Below are 16,620 nucleotides of genomic sequence, written 5' to 3' on the forward strand. Positions count from 1 at the left end.
TATCTTAACTCCACTGTTGCCTGTTGCCTGTAAACATTCATTAGACCTATGGTGGAAGAGGTTGAAAAAGACACCTGACAAACTTGGCCCCGATTACCTTGATGGGCTTAGTATTATGTGCATTTGTGTGCGTGCGTGCGTGCATCATTCACTTAATGTGACCATCTGTGTGCATGAGTCCTCCAATCCTACTTGATCCGTTTATCTCCTCAGTCTCTCTCGCTCCGTTTCGTTGGGGAGGACTGCATAGCTTCCAGAAGCCTCAGCCGGACTGCACATCCACGAAACACAGAAGAATGTTAAAAATGATAGATAGTCGGTATGAGCCATCTATTGAAGAACCCAGTAAAGAAGATGGATTGAGAAGTTGAATTGCTGTTAAGTTTTTGTAAGATACGCACCCTGCTGAACACACAAGTTTTCAAAGGCAATCAGACATACGCACCAATGGATGAGCAAGACTATCCACACGTAAGCGGTTAAAGATTTGGTTCTGTATCTCTTTATTGAAATTACATCGTAAACAAAGAACTTAAATCAAAACTATTTTTCCGACATCTGGACGTAAAAATGGGCTGTTCCCCATCCAAGGGTCAGCTTTTCCCCGGGGTCGCAGATGGGATCCACAAGGATCCGCTGCCAGGACCACCAAAGTTGGGTGACATCAAACCTGTTGAGGGAGAAAACCAAGATATTGACGATATGGATATTGACAAAGATTTAGAGGAATTCTCATTATCAGAGGTGAATCCTATTGCCCCTCTGGGCAAAGTGTCGGACATGGCCCCCAACACAGCCGTTGTGTCAAACCCAGGGGCTGTCTCTGAAATCGAGGTCAAAATGACATGTCAGGTGAGAGACATACAGGGTGAGAAATTACTGGAAAAGCAGGTGAAAAAGGTAGAGCAGCAAAGGAAAAATAAGGGCGTCAAACAGGGTTGCCGAAAAGAAAAGGAGATAAATACCTCCATCATGCAGGGGAAGGTGGACCTCCCCATACACATTGTGAGAGCTCACCAGGCCGCCTATAAATACCTGAACCCGAACATCTCCAAGTGTGAGACCCTGCTGGAGATGCTGGACCAGGTCGCCCAGACCCACCTCTCCCTGCAGCCCATCATAACAGTCATTGTAATGCTCTTCGAGGAGGTCAACCAGGCCCTAGAGGAGATGGCTGATGATGGCGAGCTGATGCTGAAGGAACATGGCAACCACATGGCCTGGCCCTCCAAGACAAGGGCCCCATATCCCATCCCTGCCAAGCCCAGTGCTGACCCATCAGAACCCCCGCCAGACCTGCTGCAGCAGCTGCTCCAGGATTCCACTGAAAAGTTTAAGCTGGTGGGGAGCTCGGTCCAACGCCTGGGAGACACCGCACTGGAAGAGGCGGCAGACTACTTTGCCTCGCTATCTAAACTACTGGGCAAGAGGCTGCAGGCCAAGCGAGCGGTAGAGGTGCGTCTGAGCCAGGTGCGGGAATGCATGGAGGCAGCCGCCAAGTGCAACCTCGATGACTTGTCTCTTCACAGCGAGGACAGCGGCATTGGGGGAGAGAATGAGTCGCTGACGGGATCAGAGCGTCAACGTCGCCAACGGGGGAGTTCTAGGCCCGGTGGCAGTGCTCGCCCCACACCCCTAAGCCATTCACCTGACAAGGTGTGCCTTAATAAAAGTGAGGAGGAAAATGAGGAAGTGGATGATGATGAAGATGAGGAGGATGAAGAGAGGTCAGGGAGGGTGCGGTCCAACTCTTCCTCGTCAGACCCCATTCAGACCCCCAAGTGCAGTGAGAGGCAGCCACCCAAACAACCCCAGACCGCTGCCCCCTTGGGCAGGCCAGTGAGACCGCCACACTCACAGTCTATAGAATCTTTCGATGTTCAGGAGCTGCAACAGAAAGATCTGGACCAGCGGATGGGAGACGACACTCTGAGGAGACACTCTTCAGGAAGGAGGAAGGTTTCTAGATATAAACTCAAAGGGTCCGCGAAGGCAAACCAAACACCAACTTCTCTACCAGCTATAGCACCACAACCCCCTGGCCGCAACTCCGTCAAAAGACTCATAAACACATTCAGTGGTGGGACGGATGTTAGACAAGTCCAAAGTCTCACTAGTACACACTTTAGGGGGTCTAGGAGGAGTGAAACTCCAGGTCCTCCCTGGCCAGTGGAAGGCAGGGAGGACCTAGATGTGGACTACCTGCCCCCACCTCCCCCTGAGGTCCTGATGGACAACTCCTATGAGAGCAACGAGGAGAACCCGGATGATCAGGGCGGGGAAGAGGAGGACATCACCAGTAGGGGCCACCCTGTGCCACACCAAACAAGCACCACCTGTCAGCGCCTGAGGGCCTCGTTGCAGACCATGACGGTTCTGCCCAACCGTGGCAGTGTCGGACCAATCAGGCAAGATACCATGGTGAGGGGAGATCATCAGGCTACATCGCTATACAGTCAGGCCTGCAAGATCATCCACCTGCGGAATGCAACTGAATCTACTCCTACGAGACCTGATCAGGGGGTTCGAGGACCCCTTAGAGCTGGGGTGAGCCTCAGGCAAGGAAGCAGCAACCACTATGGGGGGGGGTGTTACCCCACCAGCATGCCACCAACCATCCCAACAGTCTACAGAGTTCGCCTACCACCCTCTTGTCCCTCTATTCAACAAGAACTACCAATCCCCCCTGCTTTATCACAGCCTAATCCACCTTCACGTCCATCCTCACCCCGGGTCCTGAGATTGAGCACAGAGAAGAGTGGTGAAGAAGACAGGTCACCCTCAGTGTCCTTCAATGATGCCCGATCGGTGTTCTGTCAAAATAGCCAATCGAACTCCCAGATTTGGACCCCCTCCTGTAGCTCTACGCTACCCAGGGTCTATGGTGAGCCCTCCCGGGGAAGGCTGTCCACACGAGGGTCCCAGACTGTCAGTAGGCGCAGCCAGTCTGACCAGAGACCCAGCCTGATGACACAACGAGACGAGTCCCTTGTCCCAGGCACATCACAGGCCAGGATTGGAGGAAGTGCGTCAAATATCACCAATAACAGTGAGAGGTGAGTGTCTCCCTTTACTCCCTGGGTCTAGCTAAAAGTTCAATGCACCTTATGTGATGATCAAACAGGCTCCGGGAGGCGTCCGCGTGCACCATCGTGTGCATGTTAAGTTTGTCATTTTAAAACGCGAATTGATCATTTGAAAACCGATTTGCAATTATGTTAGCACAGCTGAAAACTGTTGTTCTGATTAAAGAAGCAATACAACTGGCCTTCTTTAGACTAGTTGATATCTGGAGCATCAGCATTTGTGGGTTCGATTACAGGCTCAAAATGGCCAGAAACTCACTAGTCTATTCTTGTTCTGAGAAATGAAGGCTATTCCATGCGAGAAATTGCCAAGAAACTGAAGATCTAACCAGGATAGAAAGAGGTGGGAGGCTTCGGTGCACAATTTAGCAAGACGACAAGTACATTAGAGTGTCTAGTTTGAGAAACAGATGCCTCACAAGTCCTCAACTGGCAGCTTCATTAAATAGTACCCGCAAAACACCAGTCTCAACTTCAACAGTGAAGAGGCGACTCCGGAATGCTGGCATCTGTTTTTTAACCCAATATCCTGTTAGCAGTGTTTCCATCACCATCACCCACACACCCTACCTACTGGCTCCAGATTTAACTTGAAAACCACCTTTTGGCATAATCCTGAACAGATTAGCTCTCCTTCCCCACTGCATCTCTCAGCTACCTGGTCCGCTACCCCACATAATCCACCCATGCACTGAAGCCTATTCTTTTCCTGTTGTTTTATAGGATGGTCAAGGGTCTTGTGACAGAAGGGGAGAACCAATCAGATCCAAGTGATGCTGCTCCTACTGACTTGAACCCTGAGCAGTAGTTCATGGCAGCCTGCCAGGGCAGAATCTACCAAGCGAATTAGAGGGTGATGATTGAGCATAGAAAGGGATTATGGATTAGGACTCTGAAAGCTAGAGGTTTTCCATCTCTTCTAATGAGAGAAGACGTTTATTCTAAGAAAGTGTGTTAGGTTGCAATGGAGAAAAATACTAAATACATGTGTTAGTTCTATAACTTCCTCTGAAATCTTAAGTTTTACAGTAATTACTGAAAACGTTATTCCAACAAACAATAAAATGTACTAAATTAGGATTTGTTGAAGATTAATAATGATATAATATATGATAATAATAATATTTGCAATCTGTCAATACATTGGTGAAAATGAAAATGTATGATTGACTATGACTAATTATATACTGGTAAAATTATTTGTTTCCTGTTCATGTCATACTGTTTTTGAATTAGCATTTGTGTTTGAACTGTTGGCATTTTTGTTATACAGTAACTACAGTGTTTGCTTATAAATGTTGTTTTATTATTATTGTTATTCATAGTCACCTTTTTTGTATTTAGTTTAATTCTACTTCTTCCTAACTTTGTTCCTAAGAAATGTTGTACATTTTTTTGTTGTCTGTGCTTCATGAGAAGAGTAGTAACTTAAACAGCACATTACCTCACCCAGCCATAAATAGCTTCCTGATTCCTCTCACATACAATTCTCTGTGAGCATGAGTCCCAGTGTCACATTTGTCAAAATGATTGGACCAAGGTGCAGCGTGCGTAGAGTTCCACATATTTTAATTAATAGAAACTCGACGGACGGACAGCTACTCGTGTGCACACAGGCAACTAACTGTAGACAAGATCCCACAAAGCACAATGAGGAAATGGCTGCCTAAATATGATCCCCAATCAGAGACAACGATAAACAACTGTCTCTGATTGGGAACCATCCCAGGCCAAAATAAACCATTAATCACCTAGATGACCCACCCTAGTCACTAACACGCCCCAACCAACAGAGAATAAACAGCTCTCTATGGTCAGGGCGTGACACCCAGTGGCATTATGTACCCATTGTTTTAGAGGGGGCACAAAGTATGTGAGGATTGAGGGGGGTAGTCAAACACCTGAAACAGCCCTTTCCATAATAATTATGCATAATGTTTACCTGTTCAATTGAATTAATGATACACATTGATTATTTAGGAACTTTTATGCCTTACGAGTTTAGTACAACTGCCACACTGGTATACAGTATCATGATCCAATAGTTAAAACATGCCAGCTAAGACGCTTAGACAACTTGATTAACTTGATTGATAGCCTGAAACGGCTTGGTAGCTAGTTAGGATGTTGGGAGATTGGGAACCTATCCAGCTGTCTAGCTAGCAAGCTAGGTGGCTAGTATTACAGATACACAACACAATGTATTAGTTTTATTTATTCAAGAAGGAATCAGTATGGTGCATACGGTAGATTGATCAAATTAATTTACAAATATACCCCCTACGAGTCCTGCCCATCACCTGCAGCTAAAATCAGATCAAACCCCCATGTGTGTGTCACTCGACACTCTCTCTCCTCTTCCACTGATGATAATATCTGCACGCACTAGATACTAGAGTATCTAGAATCCTACCTAGCATGTCTTTGCTCCGTGGTGCACCTTGGAAGGAAACACTTACTAGGGAGAATGGGGAGGTATTCTTTGTCTGGTCCAGTCAGTGCACAAAATACAGCTGACAGATCTCGTTCTAAATAATTGTGATCAAACGTGGGCTAAAAAAAAATCAAGTTTAGTTATTAATAAATAAATAAAATGTAAAAGGAGAAATCTGAGGCGGCACATGCCCTTGTGCCCCCTATGGGCATGACACCTCTGGCATGACAATCATTATAGGTTATATTCTGTTGTTATAGGTTATACACTTGTTTTTTAATTGACCTGATAATGGAGTATGTCTTCCTCAGGAAAGAGTAAACTGCTCATTTTCTAAAACAATTTGAATTGATATGGAATTTGAATAACCTATTTACTATATTGCAGAACTTAAAAAGACATACAACATATGTTTTTTCAACAACAGGTTAAGGTAAATAATATCAAAAGGCTGCACTGAAATCTAAGAGTACAGCTCCCACAAATTTCTTATTATCAATTTCCTTCAACCAATCATCAGTAATTTGTGTCAGTGCAGTACATGTTGAGTGCCCTTCTCTTTAAGCATGCTGAGTGTATGTTGTTAATTTGTTTACAGAAAAATAGCATTATATTTGGTCAAACACAATTTTTCCCAAAAGTTTGCAAAGAGCCGGCAGCAAGCTGATTGGTCAACTGATATAACCAGTGCTTTACCATTTTTGGGTAACGGAATTACTTTGGTTTCCCTCCAGGTAAGATTAAAAATAGGAGTGGCAATATAGTCCGCTACCATGTTCAGTAGCTTTCCATTTAAGTATTAAATACTGAATGCTGATTGGTTAAAAGCGCATTCTAGACTTTGTCTATTCCACAAATTAGCACCGGTTAAATCTATGACGTTAAAATACCTATTTACTCTGTTCCATCTGACTGCGCAATCCACTGTATCATCAGCTCTCCACTATAAAAAGAATCTAGACATTATCTCACATTTCTTTTACACTAACATTTAGTTTTCAACAGCAGAGATTTGTATAAACCTTGATGTCTGTCTCTCTGACATTTACAACATTGTTTAAATGTTACATTTCAAACTGTCCCATTGTAATGACCGTGTAGGGGTCGGGGTGGACGAGAGAGAGGCAGGCAGCGTTTCTCAGCCAGTCGAAATCATGAATCAGCTGGCATCATTTTTTTTATGGATATATACAAAGAAATGTCAATTGAAAAAAAGGTCAAACGAAACAGTCTTTCCAGCTTCAGTTTGAAGTTAGTGTTAGAGCTCTGTGTGGTTGGCTAGTTCCTCTGAAAAGTGTCCTAACAAGAGAGCACATTTTCTATGGCAGGTGAAATAGTGCCTCATCAGCTCATCGTTATAGACGTATCCAAATACATGTCACAAAAAAATAGCTTAATAAACAAATGCAGCTGCTGCTGTTATTCTGTCTATGCTGTTTGACGTAACTAAATTAGTTGGCTAGCTAGCAGGCAAGGGATAAATAAGAATGTTGCCAGCCAGTATGACAATGGAACATTTAGAACGAACGACTGGGTCGCGTCCGTAAATACAGAACAAAAAGACTGAACGACTGGGTCGCGTCTCTGGCAACGGAACCAATAAAACGAATGACCAGCCTGCTTGGGTAGCAACCCTAGATTTGTTTCGGGACTATATCTGGTAGGAAGGATGAAATAGTAACTAAATAACGTTTTTAATTATAATATGTCAATCATTATTTAATTACATTGGTAACCTGTTGTATAATGCCCTAGAAGCCTGTGTTTGGAGGATATATTGGCACGTTTTGCCGGCCCGAGACAAAACAACACCCGTGCCGATAAATCGTCCAAACACCGGCTTCTTGGGCATTATCACTTAAATGGACGACAATCATTTTCCCACCTCAACCACATTAACTTTACAGAATTCAAAATTACAATGATTTTCTTTCATTATTAGCAGCGGCGATTTTAGCATGTTAATCTTGGTGGGGCGAACTCCCCAAATATTTATTAGATCCATGCCAGCAAAGCCTCTACACATCACAACATTAATTGCACTACAACGGTGACAAACGGTGCCCACAAACTGTAAGGAGGTATGTTAGGGCATACATAAAGCTGTCCCAACAGCAGAACTTTCTTTTCAGCACCATGGAGTGAATCCTTACCGCCGCTACACCTGGCTATCAGCGGAGCTTTGTCTGGTAGAGAAACAGTTCATTCATCTTAATTTACTGCCTTTAAAAAACATAGCTGATATGGCTGACTTGCTTAAACAAATGTGGTTTGACTGACAATTGAGATGTACAAACTATGGTATAAGAGGACAATGAGTGGATAAGAGGCCATCCGTAATTTCAGGTAAGACATTAAGGAGTGAGCTAGGACGGACGTAGTCAATATAACTATTTGTTCAGCTTTTTTTAATTGTACAGTGTCAGATTTCAGAACATGGGCCGTTTTACAGTATTCTCCCTGTATACCAAGTCAGAACCGTATGATAAATAAAGGGGGCATATAAGCAGACAATGAAAGCTCTTATAATATTCAATGATGGCATTTCTCTAAAACAGGCTATAGGCTACATGTGCGCCACCAAGTCAGAACAGTAGGCTAAGTTATGTGGAGGAAAGGGACCAAATTTTTAGGATGAGGCACATGGGCTACAAACAGCTTACTACACAACATACACTTAGTGTTACTTTCTTAGCTACATTATACAAATCTCCCTGGCATATTACATCATTTATGCAGCGGCATACCATACATTTTTGGGCTCGACGTGTTGTGCTGTGCTCACTTGAACAGGAAGGTTCATCAATGTCTACCATTCATCAATGTCTACCATTCTCTGGACTTAGGGCACTTTCAAGACAACTGGGAAATCTGAAGAAAAAAACTATACTGAATCATGATGTCAGTAATCTTCAGGTCGGAGCTCTAGAAAGAGGCAAAGAGTTCTTGACTCCGAATTCCGAGTTCGATGACCATTCAAAACTTATTTTCCCAGTCCAAGCTTGTTTTTTCCCCCAAATTCCCAGTTGTCTTGAACTCACTAAAGTCTGAGATTTCCTAGTTCCGAGTTTCCAGTTGTTTTGAACGTGGCAAAAGTCATGCTGGATTGACAGTATGTCCAATGTCAAATGTTTATCATTTTAAGCTTGGAAAAGAGACCCTTAAACCCAGACTGATTGCTTTGCAATGTTTTCAGTTCGACAATGATTTCTTCCAAACCATTCATTGTTGAATTTGCGATTTTCAACTTGTTGTCTAATGTTCATGGCCGATGAGCACCAATACGTCTTATCTATAATTTCTCTTTATATGAAAAGGATTGAAAAGAATTTGCAAGTAGTTTGTCGACTTGATTCATGATGATAACTGCTAGCTTGCTTGCCAAGATTTTGAAAGTATGATGTTGACATGATCAATACAATTAAAGCTACGGTAGATATAACGTGTTTTAACGTCATTTTATGACCTTTAGCCTTCTAGGATGGGCATTTCTGATGTAACTCTATAACAGCACCCAATGGGCTTGAATTTTCGAGCTCTCCCTTTGATTTTGTGGTGACTTTAGTATCCTCATGGCATCAGAACACTGAGCAAATCACACGACAACTAGAGAGCATTACCAAACCCCACGCTCTGTATTCTCTGCTGGCTGCCCCTCCACCACAGAAAGCACTGAGCTAGGCTGAAACGCCTTCATTTTGGAGCTGCCTTAGTCAAGAAAGCAAAAATGACATCATGTTTGTATGCTGCTTTATTAACTCAATGATTGTTTATTTACATTGTTTACAAACTGATATGTGACACTTATTAATGCCAAAATATTTGGGTTGCCTGTTTTATATATATATAAAGTAACAGTCAAAAGTTTGGACACACCTACTCATTCAAGGGTTTTTCTTTATTTTTACTATTTTCTACATTGTAGAATAATAGTGAACACATCAAAACTATAAAGTAACAAATATCATGTAGTAATCAAAAAAGTGTTAAACAAATCAAAATATTTTAGATTATAGATTCTTAATTCAAAAGGCACTCGCACATCTGAGCGATCTTTTTTGCAGGTGCATGGTAACAGTTGAACAGGATGAAGGAAAAAGGAAACCACACACTGCTCTTGATAGTAGCACTGATCTTTTTTAATAAGCTTACGTATCGGCCTCACAGCCTTTGTCAGAGCTTTTGTGAGTTTTTTCTTTTTAAATTAGCACCCTTTTGTAGACCTGGCCCCACCCACATCCGTTCCACGCATCGAAGTGGTTGGAGGCAAAGGAAAAATAAATAAGTGCTACCAAATATAACAATATGCATTTCATAAATATTCAAATAAAGTGTGTAAATAAGACGTATTAAACACGTCTGTAAAACCACAATGAGGATATAGACCTACCAAGCAAGTTTTCATTAATTATTGGGTACATCATATGAAAAATCTGAAATGGGGGCATAATTCATATTCTCATTTACAACATAACATACATAGACATTTCATCATTAAGACCTTTAGGAAATAATGTCTGGAGGGTAAAAATCCAAAAGTATTATCTTTTACTCAGAGTATTATTAATATCACCTCCCTCTGATATCTTAACTCTCTCTATGCCACAAAATCTAATGGTAGAAATGTCATGCTTTAGGTCATTCAAATGCACTGCAACTGGATAATCCCTGTCATTTCTCCTGATTGAACTTTTATGTTGACTGATTCTCTGTTTGAGAGAACGAGAGGTTTTACCTACATAGCACATCCCACATGGGCATTTAATAATGTAAATAACATGGGTGGTGGAACACGTAATAATGACATTTATTTGGAACCGTTTTCCTGTATGTGGGTGGCAGAAATATTCACACTTCATCATATTGTTGCACTGTGCGCACTGTGCGCATCCTCTGCATTTATAGATTATTCAAAGTAGCCACCCTTTTACTTGATGACAGCTTTGCACATTCTTGGAATTCTCTCAACCAGCTTCACCCGGAATGCTTTTCCAACAGTCTTGAAGGAGTTCCCACATATGCTGAGCACTTGGTGGCTGCTTTTCCTTCACTCTGCGGTTCAATTCATCCTAAACCATCTCAACTGGGTTGAAGTCGGGTGATTGTGGAGGCCAGGTCATCTGATGCAGGACTCCATCACTCTCCTTCTTGGACAAATATCCCTTACACAGCCTGGAGGCGTGTTGGGTCATTGTCCTGTTGAAAAACAAAGGATAGTCACACTAAGCGCAAATCAGATGGGATGGTGTATTGCTGCAGAATGCTGTGGTATCCATGCTGGTTAAGTGTGCCTTGAATTCTAAATAAATCACAGACAGTGTCACCAGCAAAGCTCCCCTACACCATCACACCTCCTACTGCATGCTTCATGGTGGGAACCACACATGTAGAGATCATCCGTTCACCTACTCTGTGTCCCACAAAGACATGGCGGTTGGAACCAAAACTCTCAAATATGGACTCATCAGACCAAAGGAGAGATCTCCACTGGTCTAATGTCTATTGCTCGTGTTTCTTGGCCCATGCAAGTCTCTTCTTCTGATTGGTGTCCTTTAGTAGAGGTTTCTTTGCAGTAATTTGACCATGAAGGCCTGCTTCACGCAGTCTCCTCTGAACAGTTGATGTTGAGATGTGTCTGTTACTTGAACTGTGTGAAGGAATTATTTGGCCTTTAATTTCTGAGGTTGGTAACTCTAATGAACTTGTCCTCTCCAGCAGAGGTAACTCTGGGTCTTCCTTTTCTGTGGCGGTCCTCATGAGAGCCAGTTTCATCATAGCACTTGATGGTTTTTGCAACTGCACTTGAAGAAACTTTCCCATTTGGCAGATTGACTGACCTTCATGTCTTAAAGTAACTTGGTACTGTCATTTCTCTTTGCTTATTTGAGCTGTTCTTGCCATAATAATAACTTGGTCTTTTACCAAATAGGGCTGTCTTCTGTACCTTGTCACAACACAACTGATTGGCTCAAGTGGCCGGGGACTTTAATGCAGGGCAACTTAAATCAATTTGACCTCATTTCTATCAGCATGTTAAATGTGCAACCAGAGGGAAAAAAATTCTAGACCACCTTTACTCCACACACAGAGACAGGTACAAAGCTCTCCTTCCCCCTCCATTTGGCAAATCTGACCATAATTATATCCTCCTGATTCCAGCTTACAAGCAAAAGATGAAGCAGATGCTAAGACTGGAATTTGTTGAAAACAAATTGGCTCCCTATTTATACAGAAGATGGAGAACAAGCTAGGAAGTTAAAATACGGGAGTTTGGTGCAGGTAAAGCCTACTAGTGCAAAAATAATATTGCTATTTTGTCAAAACAACACAACATCAAAAATAATATCCTAATTTTGAACTATTGATTTTTAAGCACCTCTAGTGGTAAAGGAATGTGCTTTTTTCAAAACATATATTTTTAGGATGTTTAATTACATCATGCCCACTCAATCATTAATTCCATTTAATTCAACCATACATACAGTGTAGGCCCTCCGTGTTATTTACATGTCTAACCTATCACTCAATTCCACATTCTTGAAACGTCTAACAGTGGGGATTGTAAGGGCCTGCTTTTTCACACATTTATAGCTCCAACAGTATTATTTACCAGGGAAAGTTGTCATAGATCCTTCTGCACCTACTCCTCTACTCTGCCAGGGTCCTGTGTCACTTAAAACCGAGTAGGCTTTCTGACAGTTGTAGCCTCCATTGCAATGCACACCTCCTCGGCATTGGTTATACACTTATAACTAACATACTCTCCTAGTGCTTTCGGTTACATTTTTTTGTGAACCCCTCCTACCTGCCAACTTTAGGGAGTGTCATACTTCGCTGTCAATTGTCTCGACTTGCCACAGTCAGCTTTGGGAGCGCCTATCCCAAGCTACTCGGCCTGTGAATTTGCCTGCTGTCAATTTGGTCTTTCACTGCAAAATGACAGATAAAGGACTTACGGATGAGGCTGTGTCCGCAGCCTGCAAAGAAGGGGACCCTATCACCCAGGTTAGTGTCACGCAGTAGAATGTCTAGCATTTCTTTGTCACTTATTCACAGTAGATTTATTTTACTCACTTGACACAGTCTGTCTCAGCAAACCTGTTGTTGAGCAAGAGTCTCCGGCCTCAGCTATGTGAGTTGTAGGCTGTATAGCCAAGCCCCTATAGCAAATACCAATGGAAAAAAACATTTAGGGAACTAGTCCCAGGCATTAGAATGTAATTACTTATACTGAGTAATGTATTGGCTCTAGTTTAAGTTCTTCTTTTTCTTCTAGAGTTGCAAGCTGAGAACATAGCTGAGAAGTAAGGGGGTCAAGACATATTTTGCAAGCAACAACTCGTCCCGACACTCCCCCTTCTTCTCTCTGTCTCCCTCTGTCCCTCCCCAGGATTACATGTTGCAGCAAACTATGCTGAGGGTGAAAGACCCACTCAAGTCTTTAGACTTCTACACACGCATCATGGGCATGACGTGAGTCCCAGACGTCTCTCTCACACAAAGATGAAGGGGCTTCAGGCCAAGTACTCTACCCCTCTAGATGAGTTCTCATTCTCTGGAACAAGAAATAGTGATTTATATATGTTTACGACTAAAACTTCTCCCATGTGTTTCTACCTTTGTGGTTAATGTGGCCCTGTCCATTTTAACTTTATGTAGAGTGATCAGTTTGAACTGGATGCTTCAGAGTTATGAGAAATGAACCTCTGCTTTTGCATGTGATGTAGTGACCTTTTCATTGATCCTTGAGGGTTGTAATTCTCCATCTTCACCTCCAATTGTCCCACCAGTTGAACCAGTTGTGATTGCTATTTGCCTCAGGTTGCTGCAGAAAATAGACTTCCCATCAATGTGTTTCACACTCTACTTCCTGGGTTATGAGGAAAAGAAGGAAATCCCTGCAGACATAAAGGACAAGACAGCATGGACTTTCTCCCGACGAGCCACCATTGAACTCACACAGTAGGCACCCCACTTAAAACCAAGCACATAGATTTCAGATCTGCTAGTAAGTAGAACTATGAAGTGAACTGTAAAAATGGAATATAATAGAAGATGATCCAGTAACATCAAACCAGGGGTGTCCAACAGGCAGATCGCCAAGCTATCAGTAGCTCGTGGGCTGTCAATGAGTAACTCTTTAAGTATCCCATTCATAGGTGTTAAAGAATGATTTCACCCAAAAATGATCTTTCGGTATTTGTTTCATTAGTTGTCCCTCTGTCTTCCGTCTGTCTTCTGAAAACAATGTCTGTCATTTTTTTTCTTACTATGTTCATTAGAAACGATGGTTCCTACCCTGTCGCAATACTATGATGGTGATGCCATATTTTTCTCTTTACTCTCTTCTCTTTCAGCAACTGGGGCTCTGAATCAGATGAAAATCTATCTTATCACAACGGAAACGCTGAGCCAAAAGGTTTTGGTGAGAAAACGATGTGATCTTTTAAATTCAACCTTTTGAATGTGCCATTTTCCTTTTCCACCATGAGGCAATTTCACATGATTTAAATGTTTCCTCTCCACTCTATCATACAGGGCACATCGGAATTGCTGTACCTGATGTTTATGCAGCCTGCAAAGTATTTGAAGAAAAAGGAGTAACATTTGTTAAGAAGCCAGATGATGGTATTTATTTTTTCTCTTCCCTGACATAAACCTCTCACACAATTACTTTGTGTTATGTTTAGGGTCTCTCTGAAAAACACATTTGTGTGTAGGAAACATAACAATTTACTTTCATCTGTATCAGTCTGCTTTATTGGTATTCTCTCAATTTGTGGATGCAACATTCAAAGTTCTTTCTCCACACAGGTAAAATGAAGGGACTGGCCTTTATACAGGATCCTGATGGATACTGGATTGAGATTTTGAGTCCAAACAACATGTTCACCGTAACGTCATCCAAGCGTCAAACTGAGATAGTACAAACTGACTTGGTCAGAAAAAGGATGTGATGAAAAAGTAAGAGAGAAATTGGAGGAACCAACGGGTGTTATGTGAGGAAGTTAAGAGGTGAAGATTGAGTATTTGCTTACGATTGGGATCACATACAGATACACGCTGAAGGCCTACTTAAAATAACAATAGCGGAAGTATATTTTAATATATTACAAATATACTGACGTATACTTAAATATACTACAAGTTCATATAATATACTGCAAATACGAGATGTACTTTTCTAGTATATCTTAGGTTTACTATACATATTATATCATTACACTTCAATACAATTATTACAAGTGTACTTAAAATGCATTGATTTTCAGTCTTTAAACTATATGTTACCTATCATTACACTTAACACACTTATTACAATTGTATTTTTAATTAATTGTTTTCAGTGTTTTAGTATACTATATGTTCATTATCATAATAATAATAATTACACTTAAACACACTTACAAATACTTCATATAATTTAATTGTACTTTAGTATATTCATTAAAAATACACTTAGAGTTGTTTTTAAGTTGAACCATTGATTTGTTTAATGAAACTCTGCTGTGAGTGATCAAGTACACTATAAGTATAATTTCAGTGCCAAAAAAGATGTTTTGAGGTACTTTCTGAATTCCTGTTCAGAAGAGTGCAGAGAAAGAGAAAGTTGACAATGATAATAATTGTTTATTCCACATAAGGAAAAATACACAGCTGAGGAACATGCTTCCTGAGAACATGCTTCCTTTTTCATATCTCAAGAAAATATACTTAAAGAAAACTCCACCCAAAAACTATCTGTTGGTATATGTTTCGTTAGTCCATTGTTGATATTGTCCCACAATAATTTGCATGTCAGCAATCACGTTTTCAAGGTATATAACTTTAAAAATAAAACCGGTATGATGTATTTTGTATAGTTGAAAGAGATGGGGCAAAAGGAGTGGCAGACTTACTGCAAATTGAGAAATGATGTGAATAAACTACAACAACAAAAAATAAGAAACTGTATTATGAAGCCAAGAATCAATGAAATAAAGAATGATGGAAAAAAAACTTTGGAGTACTTTAAATGAAATTATGGGCAGAAAGACAAATTAAACTCCATCTTTCATCAAATCAGATGGCTCATTTATCTTGAACCATTTGATGATGCCAATTATTACTTAAATGGCAAAGTGGGAAAAGTTAGGCAGCAAATGCCAACAACGAACAGTGAGTCATCGTATTCATGCATAAAAAAAATGAATAATGAAAGAAAACCATTGTAAGTTAGATTTTTTTAGAGTGGGGAGAGGTGGAAATATTATTGTTATGGATTAATAATGACAAACCTCCTGGTTGGAAAGCTACTAAGAACGGTAGCTGACTATATAGCCACTCCTAAATGTAATATCTCTAATCTGAGCCTAGAGGAAAGTGTTTGTTCTCAGGCCTGGAGGGAAGCCAAAGTAATTACGCTACCCAAGAATGGTAAAGCGCCATTTATTGGTTCCAACAGCCAACCTATCAGCTTGCTGCCAGCTCTTAGCAAACTGTCATGTTGCAGAAAATTGATTTTGACCAAATAAATCAAATCAAATTGTATTAGTCACATGCGCCGAATACAACAGGTGTAGTAGACCATATAGTGAAACGCTTACTTACGAGCCCCAACAATGCAGTTTAAAAAAATACAGATAAGAATAAGAAATAAATGTAACAAGTAGTTAAAGAGCAGCAGTAAAATAACAATAGCGAAACTGAAACTATATACAGGGGGTACTGGCATAGAGTCAATGTGTGGGGGGGACCGGTTAGTTGAGGTAATATGCACATGTAGGTAGAGTTATTAAAGTGACTATGCATAGATTATAACAACAGAGAGTAGCAGCGGTGTAAAAGGTTGGGAGGGGGGCAATGCAAATAGTCTGGGTAGTCATTTGATGAGGTGTTCAGGAGTCTTATGGCTTGGGGGTAGAAGCTGTTTAGAAGCCTCTTGGACCTAAACTTGGCGCTCCGGTACTGCTTGCCATGTGTTAGCAGAGAGAACAGTCTATGACTAGGGTGACTGGAGTCTTTGACAATTTTTAGGGCCTTCCTCTGACACCATTGGGGCGGTATGCCAATTGGAGTGGGTATAGGGTTTCTGGGATAATGGTGTTGTGTCACTGGGCA

The 16,620-nt window shown here is 41.3% G+C and overlaps 2 protein-coding genes across 3 annotated transcripts; both read left to right on the plus strand.

The window, feature by feature from the left end:
* Nucleotides 1–236: 236 nt before the first annotated feature.
* LOC123990929 lies at nucleotides 237–4,479 on the plus strand. The gene is made up of 2 exons (XM_046291954.1): nucleotides 237–3,056; nucleotides 3,810–4,479. The coding sequence occupies exons 1-2, from the start codon at nucleotides 571–573 to the stop codon at nucleotides 3,892–3,894; spliced, it is 2,571 nt and encodes an 856-aa protein (XP_046147910.1). The 5' UTR covers nucleotides 237–570; the 3' UTR covers nucleotides 3,895–4,479.
* Nucleotides 4,480–12,368: 7,889 nt separating this feature from the next.
* Nucleotides 12,369–16,108, plus strand: LOC123991674 (lactoylglutathione lyase-like). Of its 2 annotated transcripts, none has more exons than XM_046293322.1 (6): nucleotides 12,369–12,525; nucleotides 12,911–12,993; nucleotides 13,342–13,482; nucleotides 13,878–13,945; nucleotides 14,059–14,148; nucleotides 14,335–16,107. In XM_046293322.1, the coding sequence occupies exons 1-6, from the start codon at nucleotides 12,457–12,459 to the stop codon at nucleotides 14,475–14,477; spliced, it is 594 nt and encodes a 197-aa protein (XP_046149278.1). In that variant the 5' UTR covers nucleotides 12,369–12,456; the 3' UTR covers nucleotides 14,478–16,107. The 2 variants fall into 2 exon arrangements, with proteins under 2 accessions (XP_046149278.1, XP_046149279.1); XM_046293323.1 differs by having other exon boundaries at nucleotides 12,391–12,525; nucleotides 12,797–12,993; nucleotides 14,335–16,108.
* The last annotated feature ends 512 nt before the right edge of the window (nucleotides 16,109–16,620 follow it).

The sequence above is a fragment of the Oncorhynchus gorbuscha genome, linkage group LG12 (genome assembly GCF_021184085.1).
Source record: "Oncorhynchus gorbuscha isolate QuinsamMale2020 ecotype Even-year linkage group LG12, OgorEven_v1.0, whole genome shotgun sequence".
NCBI lineage: Eukaryota > Metazoa > Chordata > Actinopteri > Salmoniformes > Salmonidae > Oncorhynchus > Oncorhynchus gorbuscha.